At 48.2% G+C, this 24,845-nt stretch overlaps 1 protein-coding gene across 1 annotated transcript in view; it reads right to left on the bottom strand.

The window, feature by feature from the left end:
• LOC311226411 (dynein axonemal heavy chain 11-like) overlaps nucleotides 1-24,845 on the bottom strand; it is a gene marked incomplete at both ends in the record, with an annotated part of 709,106 nt that overhangs the window by 29,053 nt on the left and 655,208 nt on the right. The window contains 6 exon segments of the mRNA XM_084311837.1: nucleotides 1,057-3,714; nucleotides 4,962-6,496; nucleotides 6,753-6,780; nucleotides 6,968-7,070; nucleotides 8,413-8,545; nucleotides 23,019-23,192. Of these exon segments, the coding sequence (XP_084167963.1) occupies nucleotides 1,057-3,714; nucleotides 4,962-6,496; nucleotides 6,753-6,780; nucleotides 6,968-7,070; nucleotides 8,413-8,545; nucleotides 23,019-23,192 (4,631 nt within the window).

Here is a 24,845-nt window from a genome sequence, read left to right as displayed (position 1 = left end):
TTATATAATATTAATATTAATAATATAATACTATAATGGATTCTTAATAGGACTAGTTGTTAAAGATCCCTAAATATTCAGCACAACAATTGAATGAGGTTGGAGTGGGGTGGAATTTGGCAATGATCACGTGATGATCACCAGTACGACACATCTTCAGTTGTGTTCCCCGACCTCATTGGGTGTTTCGGCCATTTATCACAATACACCCTCTGCCGAGGTTGGCCCACCACAGGCTGATCAGGCCTGGGTGTGTGTCGCACAGTGGCACCACGTGTTCATTTAGCAGCCCATGATGCGTCTCTACGTTTCAGCCACAACCAGTGACTGCTCCGTTCTGCTGCAGTGGCAAGTTCTTTGATTGCCTTTCGTTGGGCCTGTCCTCTGATCCCTACTTCCTTCAGGAGCCTTGTGGTGGAACTGGCTACAAAGCCTCTGCAGCCCACCTCCACTGGCCACACCTTCACGTTCCAGCCCCGCCCCTCTGCTTCAGCTGCTAAGTTGGCATATCGCAGCCTCTTCCGTTCAAATGCCTCATCGATGGCTTCCTCCCATGGGACCGTCAGCTCAACGATGAAGACACGCCGGCAAGATTTGGACCAGAGGACCAGGTCTGGGCGCAGGTTGGTCGCTGCAATTTCAGATGGGAAGGTAAGCCTCTGGCTGAGGTCTACCCGCATTTCCCAATCCCGGGCTGCGTTCAGTGGGCCTGAGTTCGGAGGTGACGGCTTGGTCCGCCGTTTCTCCCCTTCCCGGATGAAGGTTGTTTTCCGTGGGAAGGTAGTTTGGGCATTTAGAGGCATGGCGTTGGTGGTTACTCTCTTGTTCTCAAGTTCGGCAGCCAAGCACTTCAGTACCTGGTTATGGCGCCAGGTGTATCTTCCTTGAGTTAGACTGGTCTTGCAACCCACTAAGATGTGTTTGAGGGTTGCTGGGGCTGCACACTGGAGACAGGCTGGGTCCTCTCCATACCAGAGATGTAGGTTGGTTGGTGAGGGCAGGACATCATATGTGGCTCTGATGATGAAGCTTAGCCTATTAGACTCCATGCTCCACAGTTCGTTCCACGTGATTTTCCTCTTCTCCACGCCCTCCCACTTCATCCACCGGCCTTGCTGGGCTTGAGAGACTGCCTTGGCACACCTGGCTGCTTCCTCCTGGTGGCGCACTTCCTCCACCACCATGTGCCGCCGTTCGGTTGGAGTAGCCTTTTGCCATGTGGGTGTAGTTGCTTCCAATCCAAGGCCCCCTCTGCCATGTTGGACATGCCCCACTATATCCCGGTGTCTGAGGGCGGTCTTTGCCACTGCAACTGCTGCAGATGGCTTCCATTTCCTCCCCGTTGCTAGGGTTGGAGCAGCACCTCTGACGAATGGATCCCGGGATTCTGTGAGAGTCATTTCCAGCCTTGATTTGGCACATTTGTACTCCTCCACCAGGCTTGAGATTGGTAGGGAGAGGGCTCCGTTGCCATACAGGCCTATGCTGCTAAGGCCTCTCGGCAGTCCAAGCCACTTCCTCACATGTGCATTCACCAGTCTCTCCAGCCGATTGGCATGGGATAGAGTGACCTCATAGATGGCAATTGGCCACATGAGACGGGGCAGCAGTCCAAACTGAAAGCACCACAGCTTCAGCTTCCCAGGGAGAGCAGTGTTGTTGATCTGCTTGAGGCCAATGATTGTATCCTGCCTGAGTTGTTCCACCTGCTTCGAGTCTTTGAGTTCTGCGCTATACCAGCGGCCAAGGCTTTTGATAGGCTTTTCCAGAACAGTTGGTATTGGCTCGTTGTTAACGTGGAACCTCTCATTGGCGAGCTTGCCTTTGACAATGGAGATACTGCGGGATTTGCTTGGTTTAATCTCCATTCGTGCCCATTTGATGTTTTCCTGGAGTTTATCCAGCAGGCGTTTGGTGCATGCCTTTGTTGTTGTTATTGTCGTCATGTCATCCATGTACGCCCTGATTGGAGGAAGACGCAGCCCGCTCTTCAACCGTTCCCCTCCAACCACCCATCGGGATGCTCGAATAATGAGCTCCATTGCCATGGTAAACGCCAGTGGAGAGATGGTGCAGCCCGCCATTATGCCTATCTCGAGGTGCTGCCAGGCAGTTGTACTGGCCTGTGCTGTAACACAAAACTGGAGGTCTTGGAAGTAGGCTTTGACCAGCCTTGTGATGCCCTCTGGGACTTGGAAGAAGTTGAACGCTGTCCACAAAATCTCATGAGGCACTGATCCGAAGGCATTGGCAAGATCTAAGAAAACCACATGCAGGTCTTTCTTCTCCTTCTTGGCCGTCTGCAGCTGGTGCCAGATGACACTTGTGTGTTCCAGGCATCCTGAGAAACCACTTATCCCTGCCTTCTGCACTGAGGTGTCGACAAAGTTGTTCTTCTGCAAGAATACTGAGAGCCTCTGGGCCACAACACTGAAGAATATCTTTCCTTCCACATTCAGAAGACTGATCTGGCGGAACTGGTCGATGGTTGAGGAGTTCTTCTCTTTGGGAATCAGGATCCCTCCTGCCCTTCGCCATGCCTTTGGTATAATTCCTTTTTCCCATGCCACTTTCATTAGCTTCCAGAGGTACTTCAAGACACCCGGAGTGTTCTTATAGAGCCTATATGGAACGCCGTTGGGCCCAGGGGCTGAGGCTGTTCTTGCCCGCTTTACTGTGCTCTCAACTTCGCTCCATTTGGGGGGCCTTGTTTCCAGCTGGTGCTCAGGTGGTTGTATTGGTGGCATGTCATCCGGAATGCTGGCTGGCACATGCCTCTGATTGTCAGAGTAGGTCTTCCTCAGGTGATCCTCTAGTTCCCTTATGGGTACTTTGAGGGTCCCAGTTTTCTCCTTGACAAAGAGATCTTTGACAAACTTGTAGGGATCTCTGTAGAAGGTGGTCCTCATTCGCTCTTTCTTCTTGTGTTGCTTTCTCAAGCATTCTGCTCGACGCAGTGTTGCAAGACGCTGCTTGATGTCCCCCTGTAGAGCCTCAAGTCCTTTCCTTTCCACTTCTGTGGCCTTCTTCCACTGCTTTCTCAGGCACCTTCTTTCTTTCACAAGTCTTTCAATCTCTTGTTGTCTCCTGGACTTGAGATGAGCTGATGGTTCCTTCTGTGTCCTAAGGTTCTGACTTTTCACCCCAAATCTCTCTGCTCCATAGCTGTAAATGATTTCTCCAATCTTGTCTAGCTTTCTTTCCACGCACCCTTTCAGACCTTCTAGAATATGGATAAGGTCTGTGTCGGTGGTTTCCCACTCCTTTTTCTGGCAGGATTTAGGCCACAAGATTTGAGGCTTTCGTCCGTTCATCTTCCTCTCTACTGCTGTCTGTGGCTGGATGGGCTCTGGACTCATGTCCGTTGGTGGATCTGTGCCTGATTGAGCTTCGTCTGGGGTTCTGATACCCTGTGGACTGTGGTGAATATCCTGCCGCTGGGCTTCACTCGACTGATTTGGCCTACCTCTGAGGAAGTAGTGGTCAATGCGAGGCCCCTCGCTAAGCTCTCTCAGGCACTTTTTCCTGCCCTGGTGGATCTTGAGACCCCTCTCTGATGTTATCTTTTTCCAGCCACAGATGCAGCTTTGTAGCTTGTGTCCTGCCAGTGCGGTTACTCCGTCAACTACTGTGCTGATCATTTGATTCGTTGTCGTTTCCGTTCCAGGGTCTGTTACCGTGTGGTCCGCCGGTGAGTCATCTTCCGCCCCCGCTCTCGCAGACTCAAGGGGTGTTTTTCGTTTTAAACTTTTCGTAGCAATAGTTGGGTGGATCCAAATCACTGTGTAGTGAATGGCTCCTGCCAACACGGGGAGCTAACCCGTGCCAGCCCCGTTGGGGTCTGTTCCCTCCTGTCAGCTGTCTCTTCAGGCCGTCACCAGGTCTTTCCCAGGTTGTCAGCTGCCCTTTCGCAGCGGTCACTGGTTTTGACACCAGACATCAGGATTCTTAATAGGACTAGTTGTTAAAGATCCCTAAATATTCAGCACAACAATTGAATGAGGTTGGAGTGGGGTGGAATTTGGCAATGATCACGTGATGATCACCAGTACGACACATCTTCAGTTGTGTTCCCCGACCTCATTGGGTGTTTCGGCCATTTATCACAATACACCCTCTGCCGAGGTTGGCCCACCACAGGCTGATCAGGCCTGGGTGTGTGTCGCACAGTGGCACCACGTGTTCATTTAGCAGCCCATGATGCGTCTCTACGTTTCAGCCACAACCAGTGACTGCTCCGTTCTGCTGCAGTGGCAAGTTCTTTGATTGCCTTTCGTTGGGCCTGTCCTCTGATCCCTACTTCCTTCAGGAGCCTTGTGGTGGAACTGGCTACAAAGCCTCTGCAGCCCACCTCCACTGGCCACACCTTCACGTTCCAGCCCCGCCCCTCTGCTTCAGCTGCTAAGTTGGCATATCGCAGCCTCTTCCGTTCAAATGCCTCATCGATGGCTTCCTCCCATGGGACCGTCAGCTCAACGATGAAGACACGCCGGCAAGATTTGGACCAGAGGACCAGGTCTGGGCGCAGGTTGGTCGCTGCAATTTCAGATGGGAAGGTAAGCCTCTGGCTGAGGTCTACCCGCATTTCCCAATCCCGGGCTGCGTTCAGTGGGCCTGAGTTCGGAGGTGACGGCTTGGTCCGCCGTTTCTCCCCTTCCCGGATGAAGGTTGTTTTCCGTGGGAAGGTAGTTTGGGCATTTAGAGGCATGGCGTTGGTGGTTACTCTCTTGTTCTCAAGTTCGGCAGCCAAGCACTTCAGTACCTGGTTATGGCGCCAGGTGTATCTTCCTTGAGTTAGACTGGTCTTGCAACCCACTAAGATGTGTTTGAGGGTTGCTGGGGCTGCACACTGGAGACAGGCTGGGTCCTCTCCATACCAGAGATGTAGGTTGGTTGGTGAGGGCAGGACATCATATGTGGCTCTGATGATGAAGCTTAGCCTATTAGACTCCATGCTCCACAGTTCGTTCCACGTGATTTTCCTCTTCTCCACGCCCTCCCACTTCATCCACCGGCCTTGCTGGGCTTGAGAGACTGCCTTGGCACACCTGGCTGCTTCCTCCTGGTGGCGCACTTCCTCCACCACCATGTGCCGCCGTTCGGTTGGAGTAGCCTTTTGCCATGTGGGTGTAGTTGCTTCCAATCCAAGGCCCCCTCTGCCATGTTGGACATGCCCCACTATATCCCGGTGTCTGAGGGCGGTCTTTGCCACTGCAACTGCTGCAGATGGCTTCCATTTCCTCCCCGTTGCTAGGGTTGGAGCAGCACCTCTGACGAATGGATCCCGGGATTCTGTGAGAGTCATTTCCAGCCTTGATTTGGCACATTTGTACTCCTCCACCAGGCTTGAGATTGGTAGGGAGAGGGCTCCGTTGCCATACAGGCCTATGCTGCTAAGGCCTCTCGGCAGTCCAAGCCACTTCCTCACATGTGCATTCACCAGTCTCTCCAGCCGATTGGCATGGGATAGAGTGACCTCATAGATGGCAATTGGCCACATGAGACGGGGCAGCAGTCCAAACTGAAAGCACCACAGCTTCAGCTTCCCAGGGAGAGCAGTGTTGTTGATCTGCTTGAGGCCAATGATTGTATCCTGCCTGAGTTGTTCCACCTGCTTCGAGTCTTTGAGTTCTGCGCTATACCAGCGGCCAAGGCTTTTGATAGGCTTTTCCAGAACAGTTGGTATTGGCTCGTTGTTAACGTGGAACCTCTCATTGGCGAGCTTGCCTTTGACAATGGAGATACTGCGGGATTTGCTTGGTTTAATCTCCATTCGTGCCCATTTGATGTTTTCCTGGAGTTTATCCAGCAGGCGTTTGGTGCATGCCTTTGTTGTTGTTATTGTCGTCATGTCATCCATGTACGCCCTGATTGGAGGAAGACGCAGCCCGCTCTTCAACCGTTCCCCTCCAACCACCCATCGGGATGCTCGAATAATGAGCTCCATTGCCATGGTAAACGCCAGTGGAGAGATGGTGCAGCCCGCCATTATGCCTATCTCGAGGTGCTGCCAGGCAGTTGTACTGGCCTGTGCTGTAACACAAAACTGGAGGTCTTGGAAGTAGGCTTTGACCAGCCTTGTGATGCCCTCTGGGACTTGGAAGAAGTTGAACGCTGTCCACAAAATCTCATGAGGCACTGATCCGAAGGCATTGGCAAGATCTAAGAAAACCACATGCAGGTCTTTCTTCTCCTTCTTGGCCGTCTGCAGCTGGTGCCAGATGACACTTGTGTGTTCCAGGCATCCTGAGAAACCACTTATCCCTGCCTTCTGCACTGAGGTGTCGACAAAGTTGTTCTTCTGCAAGAATACTGAGAGCCTCTGGGCCACAACACTGAAGAATATCTTTCCTTCCACATTCAGAAGACTGATCTGGCGGAACTGGTCGATGGTTGAGGAGTTCTTCTCTTTGGGAATCAGGATCCCTCCTGCCCTTCGCCATGCCTTTGGTATAATTCCTTTTTCCCATGCCACTTTCATTAGCTTCCAGAGGTACTTCAAGACACCCGGAGTGTTCTTATAGAGCCTATATGGAACGCCGTTGGGCCCAGGGGCTGAGGCTGTTCTTGCCCGCTTTACTATAGTATAATAATACTATAATATAATAATAATAATAACAATAACAATAATAATAATAATAATAATAATAATAATAATAATAATAATAATAATAATAATAATAATAATAATAATAATAATAATATATAAATAATATAATATTATAATATAGAGCACTATAATAACATGTGACCACCACCTGCTCAATCACATCCACATAGCTGGAGAACATACAGGTTAGCATAAAACACTTTAGCAACAACTAACACTAAACATCACAGATAGAACTCATTCACTACCATTAAATGCAGCCAAGCAGTCGGAGAGAACGCATCGACTCCATTTCTACTTTATTCCCGTGCGAGCGTCACTCTGTCGAGTGAAACCAAGCGGAAGCGGCCGTCTTACCCCGTCTGCCCGAGGCTGATCACTTTGAGGCTGTTGCCATAGCGACTCTTGAGCCACTTGATGCCTTGCAGCTGGGGGTCAATAAGCAGGGGCCAGCGCTCACCTGGAGGTACAGACACACACACAGAGATATCGGAGCTCAGGATCTCACGACGTGCATCATTCTTATCGACCTAAAAGCAGGGGGGGGGGGGATAAGGGCTTCCAAAGAGACCCGCGATAATAGGGCCAAAGGTGCCACATTGGAGCTTAAAGCGCGTTGATGCTGGATGCCTGAAGGAGAGGAGAGGAGAGAGCGCTTTGAGCTTACAATGTGTTGCTTAATTATCCTACCATCTTTTACCATGTCACCTTAGATAGCAGCTTTGCACTAACCTTCAATTTAAAGGGGAACTATCTTATAAATGGCCTTTTTGAGTGTTTAGCATTGTTTCCTAGCTATGTGAACTTATATTAATATGATCTATGTCTCTAATTCTCATATTGGCACATTCTTCCAATTCTCCTCTCACAATATTCACCCTCACTGAACTGAGTCATCTGAAAATGTGATGATTTGTGATGTCAGAGAGACACCGCTGCATGATAATGTGGCTGTGTGGCATCAGGTACATGATGAGCTGCACACAGTGGTTGGAGCCCAGGCTCAAAACGGCTTAAGATCTTGAGGTAGAAAAATGCTGTTTTTGAGGACTTGATTAGAAATACAAAACAATGAATAAAAAAATAAAAAATATTACAGAGGTGTTCCATAGACTCACAGGAATTGTGTAAAAGTGCCCAAATAGTGAAAGAAATAGTAAAATAGTTCCCCTTTAATACATATTCACCTTTGCATTCATGTTGCTTCTAAGGCAAGACAGCACCCCCAAAATCGCCTTTTTGCTTTTTTTCTCTCGACGATAGAGATTTTGTTATATTTTGCTTCCTAAACATGTCTTCTATGAAACTAGTGGCGATAAAACGTCAATAACACACATTTAGTTGTTTATTTGACTTAATTTTGCCTGATTGCACCCATAAATGTGCACATATTTAATGGCGGAAGTGCCTCATTTGCGTATATAAACATAACATTCTGAAAACGTGCAATATATTCTTTCTTAGTTTATATGTACATAACAAACTGGGAAAGTTTCATAGTGATATCTATTATATAAATATATTATAGATATTATATAGATATTGCTTTATTGATCCCCTTGGGGAAATGTGGGCGCCCATAGCGGCATGGGGGAGGGGGGAGGGGGGATGGGGGGTACAGGTATGGTCATAGTAGAAAGACATACAGGCAATATAATTAGATCTGAATATAAACACATAAATAAACTGTGTGTAAACAATTATGATTAACTCTTAAAATCTTATTGTGAAAACATCAGATACCGTATGTGTGTCACGAATAGGAGAATAATTGAGTGAACTCAGCCAACAGTGTGTCTCACAGTTGGTGAGGATGGTTGCGTTCTGAGTGGACATCTTGTCTCCCGGCAAGCCCTCGTTGTTCCACTGGGCCACCATGGCGTCGTCAGTCAGCATACACACCGGGTCCAAGCCCTCCGTCATCGGGATCAGAAACTGGTGGAGGGAGGGATGGAGGGAGGGAGGGAGGGAGGGAGGGAGGGATGGAGAGGTATGTTATAATCTCACATCACAGGGGGTTATAGGGAGGTGATGGAGTGAGGAGAGAGGAGGAGGATGGAGAGAAGAGAGAGAGGCCAGTCGGTATGGGTGTGTGTGTGTGTGTGTGTGTGTGTGTGTGTGTGTGTGTGTGTGTGTGTGTGAGTGTGTGTGAGAGAGAGAGAGATAGATAGAGAGAGAGAGAGGTAGAGAGAGAGAGAGAGAGGTAGAGAGGATAATAATAATAATAATAATAATAATTCATTTAATTTATATAGCGCTTCTCAATAACCCGAAGTCGCTGACAGTAGTAGTGATAAGAAGAATATCTTTATCATCAAGTACATTTACATACAGTAAACCTGAAATTCTTCCTCTGCATTGAACCCATCCAGACTAAATGGTAAATGGCTGCTTTTTTATATAGCAGCTTTTATCCAAAGCGCTTTACAATTTGTTCCTCACATTTTACCCATTCACTCACACATTCACTCACACATTCACTCACACATTCACTCACACATTCACTCACACATTCACTCACACATTCACTCACACATTCACACACCGACGGCGGAGGCAACCATGCATGTGTGTGAGACAGAGTGAGAGAGACAAGAGGGGAGAGGGGTTCAACAAGAGGAGGACGAGATATGACACACCAACACACACATGAGAGAGAGAGAGAGAGAGAGAGAGAGAGAGAGAGAGAGAGAGAGAGAGAGAGAGAGAGAGAGAGAGAGAGAGAGGGTGGAGGTAGAGAGGTTGTCTCAGTATAAATTCCCAACAGCAGATGGCGCCAAATATCTGTACAACAAGTGTTCCCCTCCTGGCTGAAGCGAGCCACTGTCTCCCTCACAACTAGCCTACAGTACCAGCGACCTGAACGATGGAGAGAAACAGTGATCATCTCAACAGAAAACCAGGCACTGTCTGCGTAACGTTAGATAGAGGTTATGATGACTGTAACTGAGGGGTACAATTCCCTGACTGTATTACTAGATATGATACTTACTACCACTACCTTTGTACTTAATATTCGGCCACCCAGTACACGGCATAAATATATTATCATGAACACTCTCACGTAGATGAAACGGATCCAACACAAATGTACGAATTAGAAACAAGTCTTTATTGCCTACACAGCGATGGTGTGTAGACTAAACACTTAATCACTTAATTACATTTATGAATTGAAATAGTATGCACTTTTATGGCAAGGAGTATTCGTCGGTATATCAATAGATAATGTCCAATCTCTGAAGGCGCAGGTGGTAAATATACGACCTGGAATAGTTAAGGAATAACAGCAATGATACTTTAATGATTATAGGCTGGATACACTAGAGGGGGTTAATCCGGTCGCTTGTAAGCCGACAGGAGTAGGAGGGGGGGGGGGTAGAATCCAGCTGCCTCGTCCGGCCAAGGGTATCCCAGGAGAACACACTGTAGTGCCGTTCAATGCGCCGGCGATCCTTGGACCACAGATGAAAGCAGGTGGACTCTTTGTGGGCCGGCTCTCTCCGGTCCACGGGGGAGAGATGTGGAGAGACCTCGTCTTGCAGAGCGTCTCCTCACCTTGTGTCCTCTCCAGGGGGGGGGGTTCCAACACACGGTGGTGTCGGGGGTCTTTATCCATAGAATAATCAAAGTATCCAAAGCATAATCCGTGCCTGGGAAGGCGGGCTGTCGTCGGTAGAATAATCCGGTATACAGGTCCACTCGCTCGTCGGCTCTGGGGCTCCTCGGGTGCAGCTTCACATAGGGTCAACCACCCTGGGTAAGCAGCCAGTTCTCTGCCCGAAACGATGGGGTACTGACTACGGTAGTATTCTCACCGCACGAAGCACTATATATTAACAGACTATTATTAGCTTAATAGACTACGTCCAACTCGACGATATAGTGCCAAATATGACTATTCAAATATTAATATACACGATGTCTCAATACCGATGGTAGGCGAACTTGGCCTTACTCCCACACGTGGCATCGCGGGGAGGCTTTACGTCTGTGACTCTATTGGAGGGTAAGAAACTGGACTGAAAAGAAAGTCCTACTTTAGTAGCGCAGTATATATACGCACTATGAACAAATAGTCCCATTAGTGGTGCGGTAGCCAAATTCCTACGCGGAACTAGGACTTGTTCGTACATGTCGAGCGGTACGTTTGAACTGGGTCTGAGGGGTATGGCAGCCTGGCACCAAGGTCTCGACCAATAGTAGAATGGAGACTATTATGGGATGTTCAGTAGGCTAGAATGGATATTCAATGCATATTGTACAAGGAATATACAAGGGATATCAGGGAATATTAGAGAATATACAAATACAATTAAATATATATATATAAATAAATATATATATTCGGTTTAATCTGGCCCTTCACAACAGCCACCCCCTGAATAGGTCCCAGACCTAATCAGTTAAACGGAGACAGATTAATCGCGTTGTCTATTTACACATAAGGGTTTGCTGTAGGGGTCAGTCAACTTCACAAAGTCATAGGGTTGTAGGGTCATGGTCATCATCGATTGTGTCTGGGAGTCGAGGCAGTTCTATGAGCCTTGCCACGGGACGGGTGTAAGTGCGACCCTGGACGAGCACTTCAGCTGCTCGGACCTTGCCGTCGGCACCGGTGATCACTTTGCTTACGCGGCCGGCCGGCCACATAGCTCTGGGCAGTGATTGATCAATAATCATGACGACTGTTCCTTCTGTCAAATTGTCTCTCTCCTTTACCCACTTCTGGCGGGTCTGTAGAGACGGTAGGTAGTGCAGTAGGAAACTGTTCCAAAACTTGTCGGCTAATACTTGGCTGTACCTCCACATTCGTCGGCCGTTCGCTTCTTCAGGCCGGTACATTGTCTGGGGTAATGTGGGATCTAGCCGCCCCATCAGGAGTGTGTTGGGGGTAACTGGGTCGATATCCGCCACATCACTGGAGACATATCCGAGGGGCTTCGAGTTAAGTACTCCCTCAATCTCCGTGAGGACTGTCATTAGGACTTCTTCCGCCACAGTCTGGGCCCCAAGTACTGCGTACAGGGCTGTCTTTATGGAGCGCACTTCTCGTTCCCAAGTGCCACCGAAGTGGGGTGCGTTTGGGGGGTTGAATTGGAAATCAACCTGTGCTGGAGCGAGGTGGGTCTTAAGTTCTGGGCCCATAGCTTGGAAGCTCTCTCTCAGCTCTCTTTCGCCGCCTTTAAAGTTTGTCCCATGATCGGACAATAGGGTAGACGGTCTTCCTTTCCGTGATATGAATCTACGGAAGGCCATAAGGAATGAGTCTGTGCTCATGGTCGGGAGAAGCTCGATGTGTATCGCTCTGGTGGTCATGCATTTGAATACAATACCCCACCGCTTCTCGGTTCCTCTTCCTTTCTTTATGTGCAGCGGGCCAAAGCAGTCCATACCCGTTGAGTGGAATGGCTTGTCACCGATTCGGAGGCGACATGGAGGAAGGTCAGCCATCCTTGGTATGCTGGGCTGCGCGCGCCACTTGCGGCAGTCTAGACATGTTCGTTGGAAGCGTCGTACCGCCTCTCTTCCTTGTAGGATCCAGTAACGACGTCTGATTTCCGCGAAGACTCTTTCTGCTCCTGCGTGATGTACATCCTCATCGTATTTCTTTATAATCAGCTCTGTGACCTTGTGTCGGCTGTTCAATACGATCGGGTATTTAATGTCATCCGGTAGATTGGGGGCTCTGCGTAGGCGACCACCCACTCTGATGAGGGTATGAGCGTCGCTCTCGGGGGCCAGGTGAATTAATCTGCTGTCGGATGGGACGGGCTTTCCTCCCTGTAGACAGGCCAATTCATCGGGGAACGAGTCTCTCTGGGCTCGCTGCAGTAGAAGCAATTCTGCTTCCTCGTAGTTAGCTGCTGACATATCAGCGGGGGACTTGCACTCCGGGTGGTACCGCAGGAATGTTCTTTGTTGTGCACTCTCTATGGACGTGCAATCGTTTATGTTAGGGTCAGTGGAGGCTACGGTGCTCAATCCACAGAACACAGACTTCTTAATTTCCACCTCCTCTGGACTTGCTGCCCTCGGGATAGGCATGGGCCACTGTCCTTCCGGGAGTCTTAGGAATGCGGGGCCGTCACTGTAGACATTGCGACGGGTGAGGTCATCCAGGGGCATCCCCCGGGTGATGACGTCAGCTGGGTTCTGTTTTGTATCAACGTAGCGCCACTCTGTTTCTCCGGTTAACTCTTCGGTTAAGTCTTGAATCTCGGTGACTCTGACTCCCACGAAGACTTTGTACTTGCATGAGTCCGATTTGATCCAGGCGAGTACCGTCGTGGAATCTGACCACAGGATTGTTCTAGACACCAGTATGGTGAGCTCACGTTGGATGAGCGTGGCTAGGTGCGCTCCGGCTAGGGCTGCGCAGAGCTCTAGACGTGGGATAGATTGTTGCTTGCGTGGGGCTACTCTCGAGCGGGCGAGGACAAATGCTGTGTAGATCTCTCCCCCTTGGTCTTGGGCCCGCAAGTAGGCTACTGATCCGTATGCGACCTCTGAGGCGTCACTGAAGACGTGCAAGTCCATTTTACATGTCTCTGGCCTCACCGTGGGTGGGAAGTAGCTTCGGCGCATATTAACGCCTGGGAGTGAGTGGAGCTCCATCTCCCACTCTCTCCAGGTGGATGCAAGGTGTGCGGGAATGGGGTCGTCCCAGCCCTGGTCCTTGTCCCACAATGCTCGTACAATCATTTTTGCCCTGGTGGTGTACGGTAGAATACATCCTAGCGGGTCATATTGTCGGGCGAGTGTTGTGTACACACTCCGTCTGGTGGTCGGCGCCGCCGCCGGCCTTCCCTGCTCCGTAGTCAGGGGCTTGTGTCTGTAGTGAAGCGAATCTGTTTTGAATCGCCACACCAATCCCAGGGTCATCTCCTGGGCTTCTCCCGGGATTGTAGCCATCCAGGTCTCGCTGCTGGCTGCCTTGTCCTCGGAGGAGAGGCTGCGCAGTACTTGCGGATCGCTGCTGGCCCACTGCCTGAGATCAAAGCCGCCTTTGATCAATGAGGCGCGGAGTTTAATCAGGAGAGCCTCGGCTTCTTCCTGGGTTGAAAGGCTTTGTAGACAGTTGTCTACGTAGAAGCTGTTCTTTACGCTGTGTCGGACCTCTTCGTCCGCTGCTGGGTCCTCTGCTACATGTTTCTGTAGTGCAAATGTCGCACAGCAGGGGCTGCACGTCGTTCCGAAGGGGAGGACTTCCCATTGGTAGATGGCTGGGTGCTCATCTCCTGGCTTCTCTCTCCATAGGAACCGTAACAGGGGCTTGTCCGCCTCTACTAATCTCACCTGCAGGAACATTCCTTTAATGTCCCCGCTGATGGCCACCTTTTCCTGGCAGAAGCGGAGTAGAACGCCGAGTAGGGAGGGGCCGAGTGTGGGACCGGGCAGTAACTCTTTATTCAGATTTTGTGTTCAGCAGGTACCGTTCTATGGTGTCTGTCTTGGCGTGGAAAGTAGGCATTCCTTCTCGCCGCAGGAGTGGCGTGGCGTATCTCAACACGCCGTTGACCGGGACTCTCTTGGTCCCTGTCTCGAGGAGGTGAATGGCGTAAATGTCATCTTTAGAGCGAATGTCTTTCTTTCCATTCTTAAAGGGCATTTGTTCCAAGCTCCATAGCCGCTCTACGTGTTGCAGGAGTGCGGTTTCTCCCTCTGTGACTCGGGAGTGGAGACATCTAGTGGCTGTACTTCGGTTGAGAGATTTGGCGAGCGGGCCTTGGAGAGTCCATCCCAAACGGGTCTCGACTGCTGCAGGACAGCCTCGGGGTCCGGTATGAACCCGGTCTATCGGGACAATGAGGTCTGCATGGTCGGAGCCTATCAACAGGGTCGGCATAGCATTGTCTATGAGCGGGATCGGTAACTTGCGCAGATGTGCATATTTCTCCATCAGCTTGGCGACGGGGTATGTGTACCGCGACAGTCCTATTTCTTGGCTGGTGAAAGCGTCTGCAATCTGGTACCGTCGCTCAGGCTGGCCGCTTGCTGCGATAGAGAATGAGACATTCTCGCCCTTTATCGTCTTCAAATCTCGTCTTATTGTCCGAATTGTCATTTGGGTTTCGCTTCCCCGCAGCCCTAGCTGGGCCGCAGCGGAGGCGAGCAGCAGGGTCTTCTCTGACCCGTCATCGAGGACGGCGTAAGTGTCCAGGACTTTATTCTGGTAGCTTAGTGTCACACGCACTATTTTTAGGAGTACTCGGGCTCCACTGCTGCTGGCGGGATCGATGTACATGACGCTCGCTTTGCGGCTGGATGGTGCAGGTGAAGGGCGCCGTCTGTTACTGTCGTGAAGTATGTCCAGATGGGCTCCATCGCACTTGGTGCACCTTTTCTTTAAGCGGCATTCGGCTGCCATGTGTGAGCGCGCACAGCGAAAGCAGCGCTTGTTGGACTTTATCCATTGACCTGCTTCCTCCGCGTTCAGCTTGGGGAAGGAGTCACATTGCGCTAGCCAGTGTTCTTTCTCACAGTAGGGGCACACTATCTTCCACTTCTCCGTTCTGGAGGGGGTACTGTGGCTCCTGCTGCTCGGTGCTGACTCCGATTGGTGCATCACAGTCACCGATCTTCTTCCATCATTTAGTCGTCTGGTTCCTTCTCTGGAGCCAGGGGTGCTCCGTCCGAATGTATCTAGCCGTAGGCTGCTGACTTCTCTCGCCAGGAAGTCCGCTAGATCGAGGAGGTTCGGTTCGGGGCCATTCGGGTCTCTGTGGTCCCTCTGCCGCCTAAAGCGCTCCTGACGAGCGGGCGGCAGCTTCTCCAGAATCCTTTCCACATTTGAGTTGGCGTAAAGTTCATACTTCCCCTTCTCTCTTTGCGCTCCCAACATCCCTACCAGGGACTGCACTCTGATGGACAGGTCGTCCAGTGCTCGATTGTCTATTGCTGGGGGTAAGCGGTCGATGTGTCGGATCTCCTGGATCACGTAATCCCATATGCGCCCATACCTCTGGTCCAATGCTACCAGCGCTGCTGTGTATGGGGTGGTGGAAGTCGCGTAGGCGAGCGCTATATTATGTGCGCGGGGCACCTTTAAGTGCTGCAGTAGGATGGCGTATTTGTGGCGTTCATCCAATACATCCACCAACATGGTCTCCAGACACATGCGGAGTTCTGTATACTGGGCCCGGTTCTCTTGGGTGAAGTCGGGTACCATAGGCGTGCCAATGTATGACGCTGACTGTGGATACATCGGCGAGCGTTGGGGGAGAGGCCTCCTAGGCGAGTCTCCTCCCGCTTCTTGGTATGGGCTGGTACCGGCAGTGTACCATGGCCCGCTTGTCCAGGTGCTGTTCCTCGGTGCGGGTCGTGCGTCGTGCTCACCCGTGTATAGAGTCGGGGGTCTGTAGCGCAGCTCCGCGGGAGTATAGCCTGGGCTGTACCGGACCTCCTGGTCCGGTAGAGTACTGTGCTGTCTTCGGGCGTGGTTCTCCTCCTCTTCCTCTTCGTCTTCAGTTAGGTCATCCAGTGCTTGTGGTCTCTGGTTTAGCCTCTCCACAGGATATGCTGCTCCTTCCCGGTTGCTAGGTCTCGCTTGGACCGGTGGGGGGAGGTGGTCTGTGGGGGGTATAGACCTCGTCTGTTGGTCAAGTTCAGGGTTGTTTACTCGGCTAGGGGATGCCGCCCTGGAGGTGTGTCTAGACGAGTTCCTGGAGCCTCTGGCGGAGGGAGAGGGTGTTGTCCGTCTGATCAGCTGTTCTATTAGTTGCGCTTGCTGTCTGTCGCGCTCTGCGTCCCGTAGAGCACCAGCAGCTGCTCGCTGGCTGTCTGCTCGGTCTCGGGCCACATTCTCTTCCATCTGAATGCGTCTTATTTCTAGACGTATATGTTCTTCTTCGCTCCGTTGCTGTATCTGCAATCGATCGCGTTCACCCTGGAGTCTATCGCGTTCAGTAGAGGCTTTCAGGCTGACGAGGAATGCCTGCTGTAGGGTCCTCTCTGCCTCGCTGGGAGAAGGCGGTTGTATAGGGGAGCCTTCCCTCGGGGTACTCCTTGCGGAGCCTTGGAGTTCTATCTCCACGGTGCTCTCCCCGTCTTCTTCCGTGCCGAGTTCTCTCTCGGTAGCGTTGTATTCCTCCCGGGACTCATCGGGGACTACTTCTTCAGTACTGGCGGGGTGTGAAGTCATGTCTGGTTCCCACTGGTCCCCACCGTGAACTTGGTCAGTTACATTAGAGCCCGTAGGGGCCTCTATGGTCGGGGTAGTCTGGGCGTTGGGGTTAGACATACTTTTACTTTCTAGTTTTACCGCGTTTACTGTTAGTAGAAGACTAGGTTGTTGACTGACAGCGTAAGCCTCTAAGTACTGAGGGAGCCGTCGTTCGCGCTGCGGGCGTTGGTTAGGAGGATCGTTTCGTGGAGTGTTCATCATAGGCCATTTCAATATTAATAACACTATATTAATATTACACTAATTACCCTCCGGCTCGAAGGACCAATTGTAACTGAGGGGTACAATTCCCTGACTGTATTACTAGATATGATACTTACTACCACTACCTTTGTACTTAATATTCGGCCACCCAGTACACGGCATAAATATATTATCATGAACACTCTCACGTAGATGAAACGGATCCAACACAAATGTACGAATTAGAAACAAGTCTTTATTGCCTACACAGCGATGGTGTGTAGACTAAACACTTAATCACTTAATTACATTTATGAATTGAAATAGTATGCACTTTTATGGCAAGGAGTATTCGTCGGTATATCAATAGATAATGTCCAATCTCTGAAGGCGCAGGTGGTAAATATACGACCTGGAATAGTTAAGGAATAACAGCAATGATACTTTAATGATTATAGGCTGGATACACTAGAGGGGGTTAATCCGGTCGCTTGTAAGCCGACAGGAGTAGGAGGGGGGGGGGGGTAGAATCCAGCTGCCTCGTCCGGCCAAGGGTATCCCAGGAGAACACACTGTAGTGCCGTTCAATGCGCCGGCGATCCTTGGACCACAGATGAAAGCAGGTGGACTCTTTGTGGGCCGGCTCTCTCCGGTCCACGGGGGAGAGATGTGGAGAGACCTCGTCTTGCAGATCGTCTCCTCACCTTGTGTCCTCTCCAGGGGGGGGGGTTCCAACACACGGTAGTGTCGGGGGTCTTTATCCATAGAATAATCAAAGTATCCAAAGCATAATCCGTGCCTGGGAAGGCGGGCTGTCGTCGGTAGAATAATCCGGTATACAGGTCCACTCGCTCGTCGGCTCTGGGGCTCCTCGGGTGCAGCTTCACATAGGGTCAACCACCCTGGGTAAGCAGCCAGTTCTCTGCCCGCAACGATGGGGTACTGACTACGGTAGTATTCTCACCGCACGAAGCACTATATATTAACAGACTATTATTAGCTTAATAGACTACGTCCAACTCGACGATATAGTGCCAAATATGACTATTCAAATATTAATATACACGATGTCTCAATACCGATGGTAGGCGAACTTGGCCTTACTCCCACACGTGGCATCGCGGGGAGGCTTTACGTCTGTGACTCTATTGGAGGGTAAGAAACTGGACTGAAAAGAAAGTCCTACTTTAGTAGCGCAGTATATATACGCACTATGAACAAATAGTCCCATTAGTGGTGCGGTAGCCAAATTCCTACGCGGAACTAGGACTTGTTCGTACATGTCGAGCGGTACGTTTGAACTGGGTCTGAGGGGTATGGCAGCCTGGCACCAAGGTCTCGACCAATAGTAGAATGGAGACTATTATGGGATGTTCAGTAGGCTAGAATGGATATTCAATGCATATTGTACAAGGAATATACAAGGGATATCAGGGAATATTAGAGAATATACAAATACAATTAAATATATATATATAAATAAATATATATATTCGGTTTAATCTGGCCCTTCACAACAATGACAATTCCACATGGAGCTGACCTTTATCTTTCCCCCTGTAAAGGAATGTGGATCACTACCCACTTTCAAAACCTCTCTCAAGGGACACCTACGGGAGACTGCAATTCAACACTGGCCCCTGTAAATATCCTAACCCAACCCCCTCCAATGTACAGTCATTTACCTAGTATGGTTTTGTCAATAGTTCAATGTACAATTGTGTTTGTTTGTACAGTGTCTCCCCCCCCCCCCCCTCAATGTACAGTGTTACTTGTTTATACAGTGTGCCCCCCGCCCCCCCCCCCCCCCAACCACCTCCAATGTAAATTACCCAGTATGGTTGTCAATATCCCAATGTACCCAACCCCCCCCACCCAACCTCCTCCAATGTACAGTTTCTACGTCAAATGTATATACTCCCTTTTCTTGACTCCTTCTGTATCACAAACAGTACTGTATTTGCAAATCTGGTATGTCATAAATGTATAGATGTAGCAGTACTGACTATCTGTATGTCATGTATGTCATATATGTCTATATGAATTGAAAATGGGGGACCCTGATGGAAACAAGACAAACGTCTTTCTCAGGTCTGCATCCCCTTAACAATTGTATGTATTGAGCCGTACTGTATTGTACCCATTCTGCAATCTGTTAAATAAAGTTTTCATTCATTCATTCATTCATTCATTCATTCATTCATTCATTCAATCCCCCACAGAATCCAAATAATAACGAGCAGAAGGTAGAAGAGGTCGAAGAAATATCTGTTTTCTATAATGCATTATTCACGCTTTCCCCGAATACGGTATTCAGATCATAGGGGTAGTTTTATATATAGGGGAGCTAGTGACGTGTCTCTACCAAAGTAAAAACTGTAGTTTTAGTATTATACTTCACAACATCACAGTCTTGCAAAACAAGAGCCTGTTTATCTGTTAGTTAGTATAGTTTTCTTTTTATATTAGCTTTAATGTCCTTCTATTTTTCTGTGTCTTTCTGGCTTAAACATCTAGCCCAGGGACTACAACTGAAAACTAGCAACTAGGGATGCTCGATATTGGCTTTTTTACCGATACCGATATACCGATATTGTCCAACTCTTAATTTCCGATACCGATATCAACCGATACCGATATATGCAGGGTTTCCCCCCCCCAAAAATGGAATAATTTCAGGTAATTAACATTACATATCTCTTGTTGTGGAATTAACGCAGACACGCAGACACACAAAAAAAGGAGAATCTTAAGGTTACCCCACTGGAATCGCTGAGCGACGAGAGAGGGTAGGGGAAAACACAGGAATAAAATAAATACAAATAAAAGCTGTAGGAAACACAAAACACCAGTATAAAATAGCTGGGGGGAAAAACACAAAATAACCACCACTGCCTAGCAGTTGAAAACAACAAGAAACACAACAGCACTAGAGACAGAGAAAACCCGCCTTATTTTTTTCCGTAGCCGCATTTCTGGCAGACGCTCTCTGATTGGCCACTGACTGACGCTCTCTGATTGGCCACTGACATGTTTGCCCAATCGCGTGACGAGCTGTGTCTTTGCCCATTTCCGCGTCGAACAGCCTGCAAACTACCTGGCGTTCTATCGCCACGCTCTAAGACAAACTCTAACCTTAACCAACTTCGAAAGAGTGCCTAAGCTTAACCAGTGTAGAAACAGGCGTCGGCCAATCAGAGAGCGTCTTGCCAGAAATGCAGCTACGGGAGAAAAAAATAACGCAGAAAACCCTAGAAGCATGAGCTTGGGACACGTTCCTCTACTATTGAGGGAAAAGCATGAAATGGACAACAAGCATCCGAACACAGTCAACCAAACCTACTTAAAGGCGCTGCACACCTGACACCAATCAGGTGGCAATCAAGCCCACACACCTGCCACGCTGGATGGCAATTAACTGGTGTCTGGTGATTGACAGCTCACCAGAGAAAACCCAAAATACATCCCAAAGCACACAGGAATAAACTAAAATAAAACCCACATAAACCGTGATCCATCAGCAAACAGCCTCTACCGTATCCCATGTGGGTTATCTAGCATGAGAGCAAGTGGACCACGAAGTCTTCCTGCTTCTTTTATCTGTCTTTATTCTCGCCTGACAGAGAACCAAAACGTGTTGTAACTCTCACGTCCTCATGTGTCAGTGACCATATAGAAAAGTCATAGGCACACTTGTAGGCTATTTTTCCATCTCTGCAATCTTTTTTCTTTTGGAAAGGTTTTTTTGGACCCAATTTGCTACCAATTTGTATTGTCGAGGAATCCTTTTGGCTGCCGCAAACAATAGGGATGGCTATAGGCGCTACGTCATCGCTTCCGTGTCCTGTTGCTTCCAGACTGGATATTCAAAGGCAGTAAAATGGCGCAGTGCTGTGTCCCGTGTTGCGGCAATAGAAATGATGTCAACAAAACTCTCTTACTACCGCTTTCCTCCGTTACTGTTTTTTTTTACTACCTTTTTATTTTATTAAAAACAAATTTGGTTTTTAATTATACGAGTTGAGACCCTTTTTCACAGACTTTGAGAAGTCAGCGAAGTAGGATGTCACAGTAAAAAGGGTGACCGGTTCCTGGGCTGTAGCCATTGCTGTTTACATTGGCCACATTTGATTTGATTGAACAGGATTAATAACATTAATGTTAGTTTGGCCAGAGAACATATACTAATTAAAATGGTTGGACCTGCGAGATTTGTACTTTGTAGGTCTGCATTTTAAATGTAAGGAGTAAAAAAGTATGTTTTTTCCCCCTCTGAAATGTAATTGAGTAAAAGTACTACTAGTAATACTCGAGTAAAGTACAAATCCCCCAAAAACAGTACTTAAGTATTGTAACGAAGTACAATTAGTCAAGTACTTTTGTGACGACCCCCCCTCTACCTGCTAATGGGTGAGTCTGCTGGCTCAGGGAGCATGGTGGAGTGGGTGGCTCGTTAGTCCAATTAGTCTCACCTGGGCAGTGAGAGAGCTGCACATGTATTTATGTTTCCCTGTCTAAACTCCCTCTGTCTGCTTTCCCCATCTCCCAGGAACAGGTTATCCACCACCCGCTTGGTCTTTGATACTGGAATACTAATGCCGCGTTCACGTTACGTGGGAAGAAGCGTAAGAACCAGAGGACATCTCGTTGCTACAACTAGGAAGCCTTCACGCATTGACTCGATGAAACGCCCACATCCATACTTCCGCAATTCGTGACGCGAAGTGGGAGATATCGGGGTCTATAAAAAAATCCCATATGCCCTAGTAGGAATTACCACTAGGAGGCTGACGTGAATGGTTTTTCCCAGTAGAAAGCTGGTTCTTCCGCTTCTTCCCACGTAACGTGAACGCGGCATAATACTTATTACATGGCGTTTTAACATTCACCAAAATGCTTGATTGTGATTGGTCAATAGCGCTCGGTTGCCCCTGACAGCGGTGAATTATTTCTCGATAACTGACCGCTGCCATGGGCAACGCTCAATAATGACCGCTGATACGGGTAACATAGCGCTATTGACCAATCACAATCAAGCACTTTGGTCGCAGTCACGAAAGCTAAGCATTACCATTATGCACAGCTGCACTACATCAGGTGCAATCAAGTCCACACACCTGCCGGCTGCCAGCGGAGCCACAGAACAACTGCGTCTGCATTTGATCTCGTCTTGTCGATGGTGTAAAATGAATTAGGTATATTGTTAGTAAGTTAGCCATGTAATAAGCGGGATAATGTATAGCTATACTCGGTCATTGTCGCAAAATAATTGACCTTCACTGCGTTTAGAACACCTCCGCGCGGCGCCTCCGTGTTCTAAACTCTGTGTCGGTCAATTACATGACCTCGTAGCTATATACATTATCCCTTACTTACACCACACTTTTCACTCATCCACACACTGCATTTCATCACTGATTCTGATACATACATATTCGTTGTTTATGTAAATAATTGTCTTAGATAGGTTTAAATAAATTCATTTATTTATTTTTACCTACTTTTTCTCCTCCTTTTTCTGTGATTTTTTTCTCCCATCCCAATTTCCTCTCGTGCCAATTCTTCCTCCCCTGTCCTGATCGTTGCTCGCATATGCCCCCCCACTGGCCGGTTGTAGGGAGGATAGAAGCCTTGCATCACATGTCCCCTCCGATACATGTGGAGGCAGCCTGTCACTTCTTTTCGCCTGCCTGCGCGGACTCTCATTGGCAATGTGTAACGTGTGGGAGGCTCACACTGCCCCCCGCCATTTTTCTGTCTCTGCTGTGCAGGAGCCCTGACCGACCTGTAGGAGTCGCTGTTTACAATGACCAGATTACCACCCATCGACTCCCCTCCCGCTGACTCTGCCAATTGAGTCAGTATGACGACTGGCCCAAGCCGGTGTCTCTTGCATTGGTGACGAGCGCAATGTCCGCTGCGCCACCCAGCCGCTCGGTTTAAATAAATTATTTTGTTAAATTGCTATCGTGTGGACTCCCTATTTGTCACAATTGACCAGTTTGTGACACTTTACACCCCTGGCCCCAGTATAGTGACCTTCTGGCTGCGTAGGAACGGCATCCAGAGGTTGTCCAGCAGCTCCCTCCGGTACTTCTTGGAGAAGGAGCCGGCGTAGGAGATGAAGGCGGCCGTCAGCAGCAGGTCTCCACACAGAGTGTCCTCCTGCTCGTGGTACTGTTCCACCGAGTGGGCCCAGCGCACGTTCTCACTCTGCAATACAACCACATTATTTATTATTATTTACTACTAGTGCTGTCAATCAATATTTAAAATATTTAATCTGATTCATCGCATGATTGTCCATAGTTAAAAACTCGCGATTCATCGCAAATTAATCGCATTTTTTTCTTTTCTAAATCTACCTGCATGCGACAGCCCATATCAGGGTCGTTTTTAGGACGATTTTCCCACCGGCACTTTGGCGACCCCTAGTGGCTCGGGTGTGCTTATTTTGTAATACAATATATATATTGAATTAAAGCCCCATTTGTTGCCTGTGGATAGCCCTTTCAGCCCTTGAGCGGTTCTCGAGTTACATGCCGGTATTTGAGGCTTGTGCAAAGTACACGGTATTGCGCAAAATACCACTCCCGACTCAGGCTGCAGTAGTTCCGTCAATCTAGATCCGATATCGAAAATGATTGTGGATCGTTGTAGCCAATGAGTGTGGCTTCCAATGATACCCCATGTGGGGATGTGTGAATCAGGGATCTAGGTGAACAACTAAATTCTTTAACAGGAAGCCAAATTAATTGAAGTCTATGAGAAAACTGAGTTTTTCTTTGTACACAGTTTACCAAAATCACTCCTAATCACTCATTTCTGAATGGATCTTTATGAAATTTGGACATGTACTACATAAGGCTTCAGGCTATGGCTGGATTTGTAAGCCATACCACATTCTGGGGAAATACTACCTCTGGACTACTAACTACTACAGAAAAACTAGAGTTACAAGTTTTTCTACAACTCAGGTTCAGACCTTTGTAACTATTACGTTAGAACTAAAAGTGAATTTTTTCTGGAATCAGAACCTTCAGAATGTCATCTTTCAAAAGAGACTAGGCTCATGCATGTGCTATAAGTATAAAGTGTTGTTTTGGTTTGCAAAAAAAGTATGCAGTCCTCAAGTTCAAGTAAAAAAAAATTCACTTTTCTGCCTGCTTGTTAAGAGGTTATTTTTCAAGTTTTAATACTCTTATCAACATGAGTCAACAAACACTTGCTTTATGCAGCCATTTAACACCAAAGGATGACCCTCATGCATTGCAAATTAAACATTTTGAAAAAAGTCACAACTTTTTTTTGTCAGAAACAAACATAGTATCAGTGAGAGTATCAATAATACACCTGAGTGAAGTCTAGTCTAAATATATAATTTTTTTTTTTATAATTAATTCCCTTTAAACGTTAATCTTGCGATAAAAAAAAGTGGCGTTAAAAGAATTGTGCGATAACGCGTTAATACCGCGTTCACTTTGACAGCCTTATTTACTACATGTGTCTGTAATAATAAAAATAATAATACAACTTTATTTGTATAGCACCTTTCTTACAGAAACTGCAGCTCAAAGTGCTTCACAACAAAAAAAAGACAGGAAAATGAGCACATATGCACTGCAGACATATAAAATCACAGTTTTTCACATTAGGATCTAACATCCCCACAGGGCACCTTATTTATGGTTTGATTCAGTTTTAAAAATAGACAATAATAAAAAGAGTAAGATAGAATAGACAGAGAAAAATAGTGCAATAAGTAGTAGAATAGAATAGACATGAAATGATCACAAAGTGCAGACATATAAAAGTATTTTTTACAGTGCAATAAAATAGTTCTGGATTACTGTTAGTTTAAAGTCG

The sequence above is a fragment of the Notolepis coatsorum genome (assembly GCF_963971535.1).
Source record: "Notolepis coatsorum genome assembly, chromosome: 4".
NCBI lineage: Eukaryota > Metazoa > Chordata > Actinopteri > Aulopiformes > Paralepididae > Notolepis > Notolepis coatsorum.
Note: the sequence above shows the minus strand (reverse complement) of the source record. Positions and strands in the feature narration are given on the sequence as shown.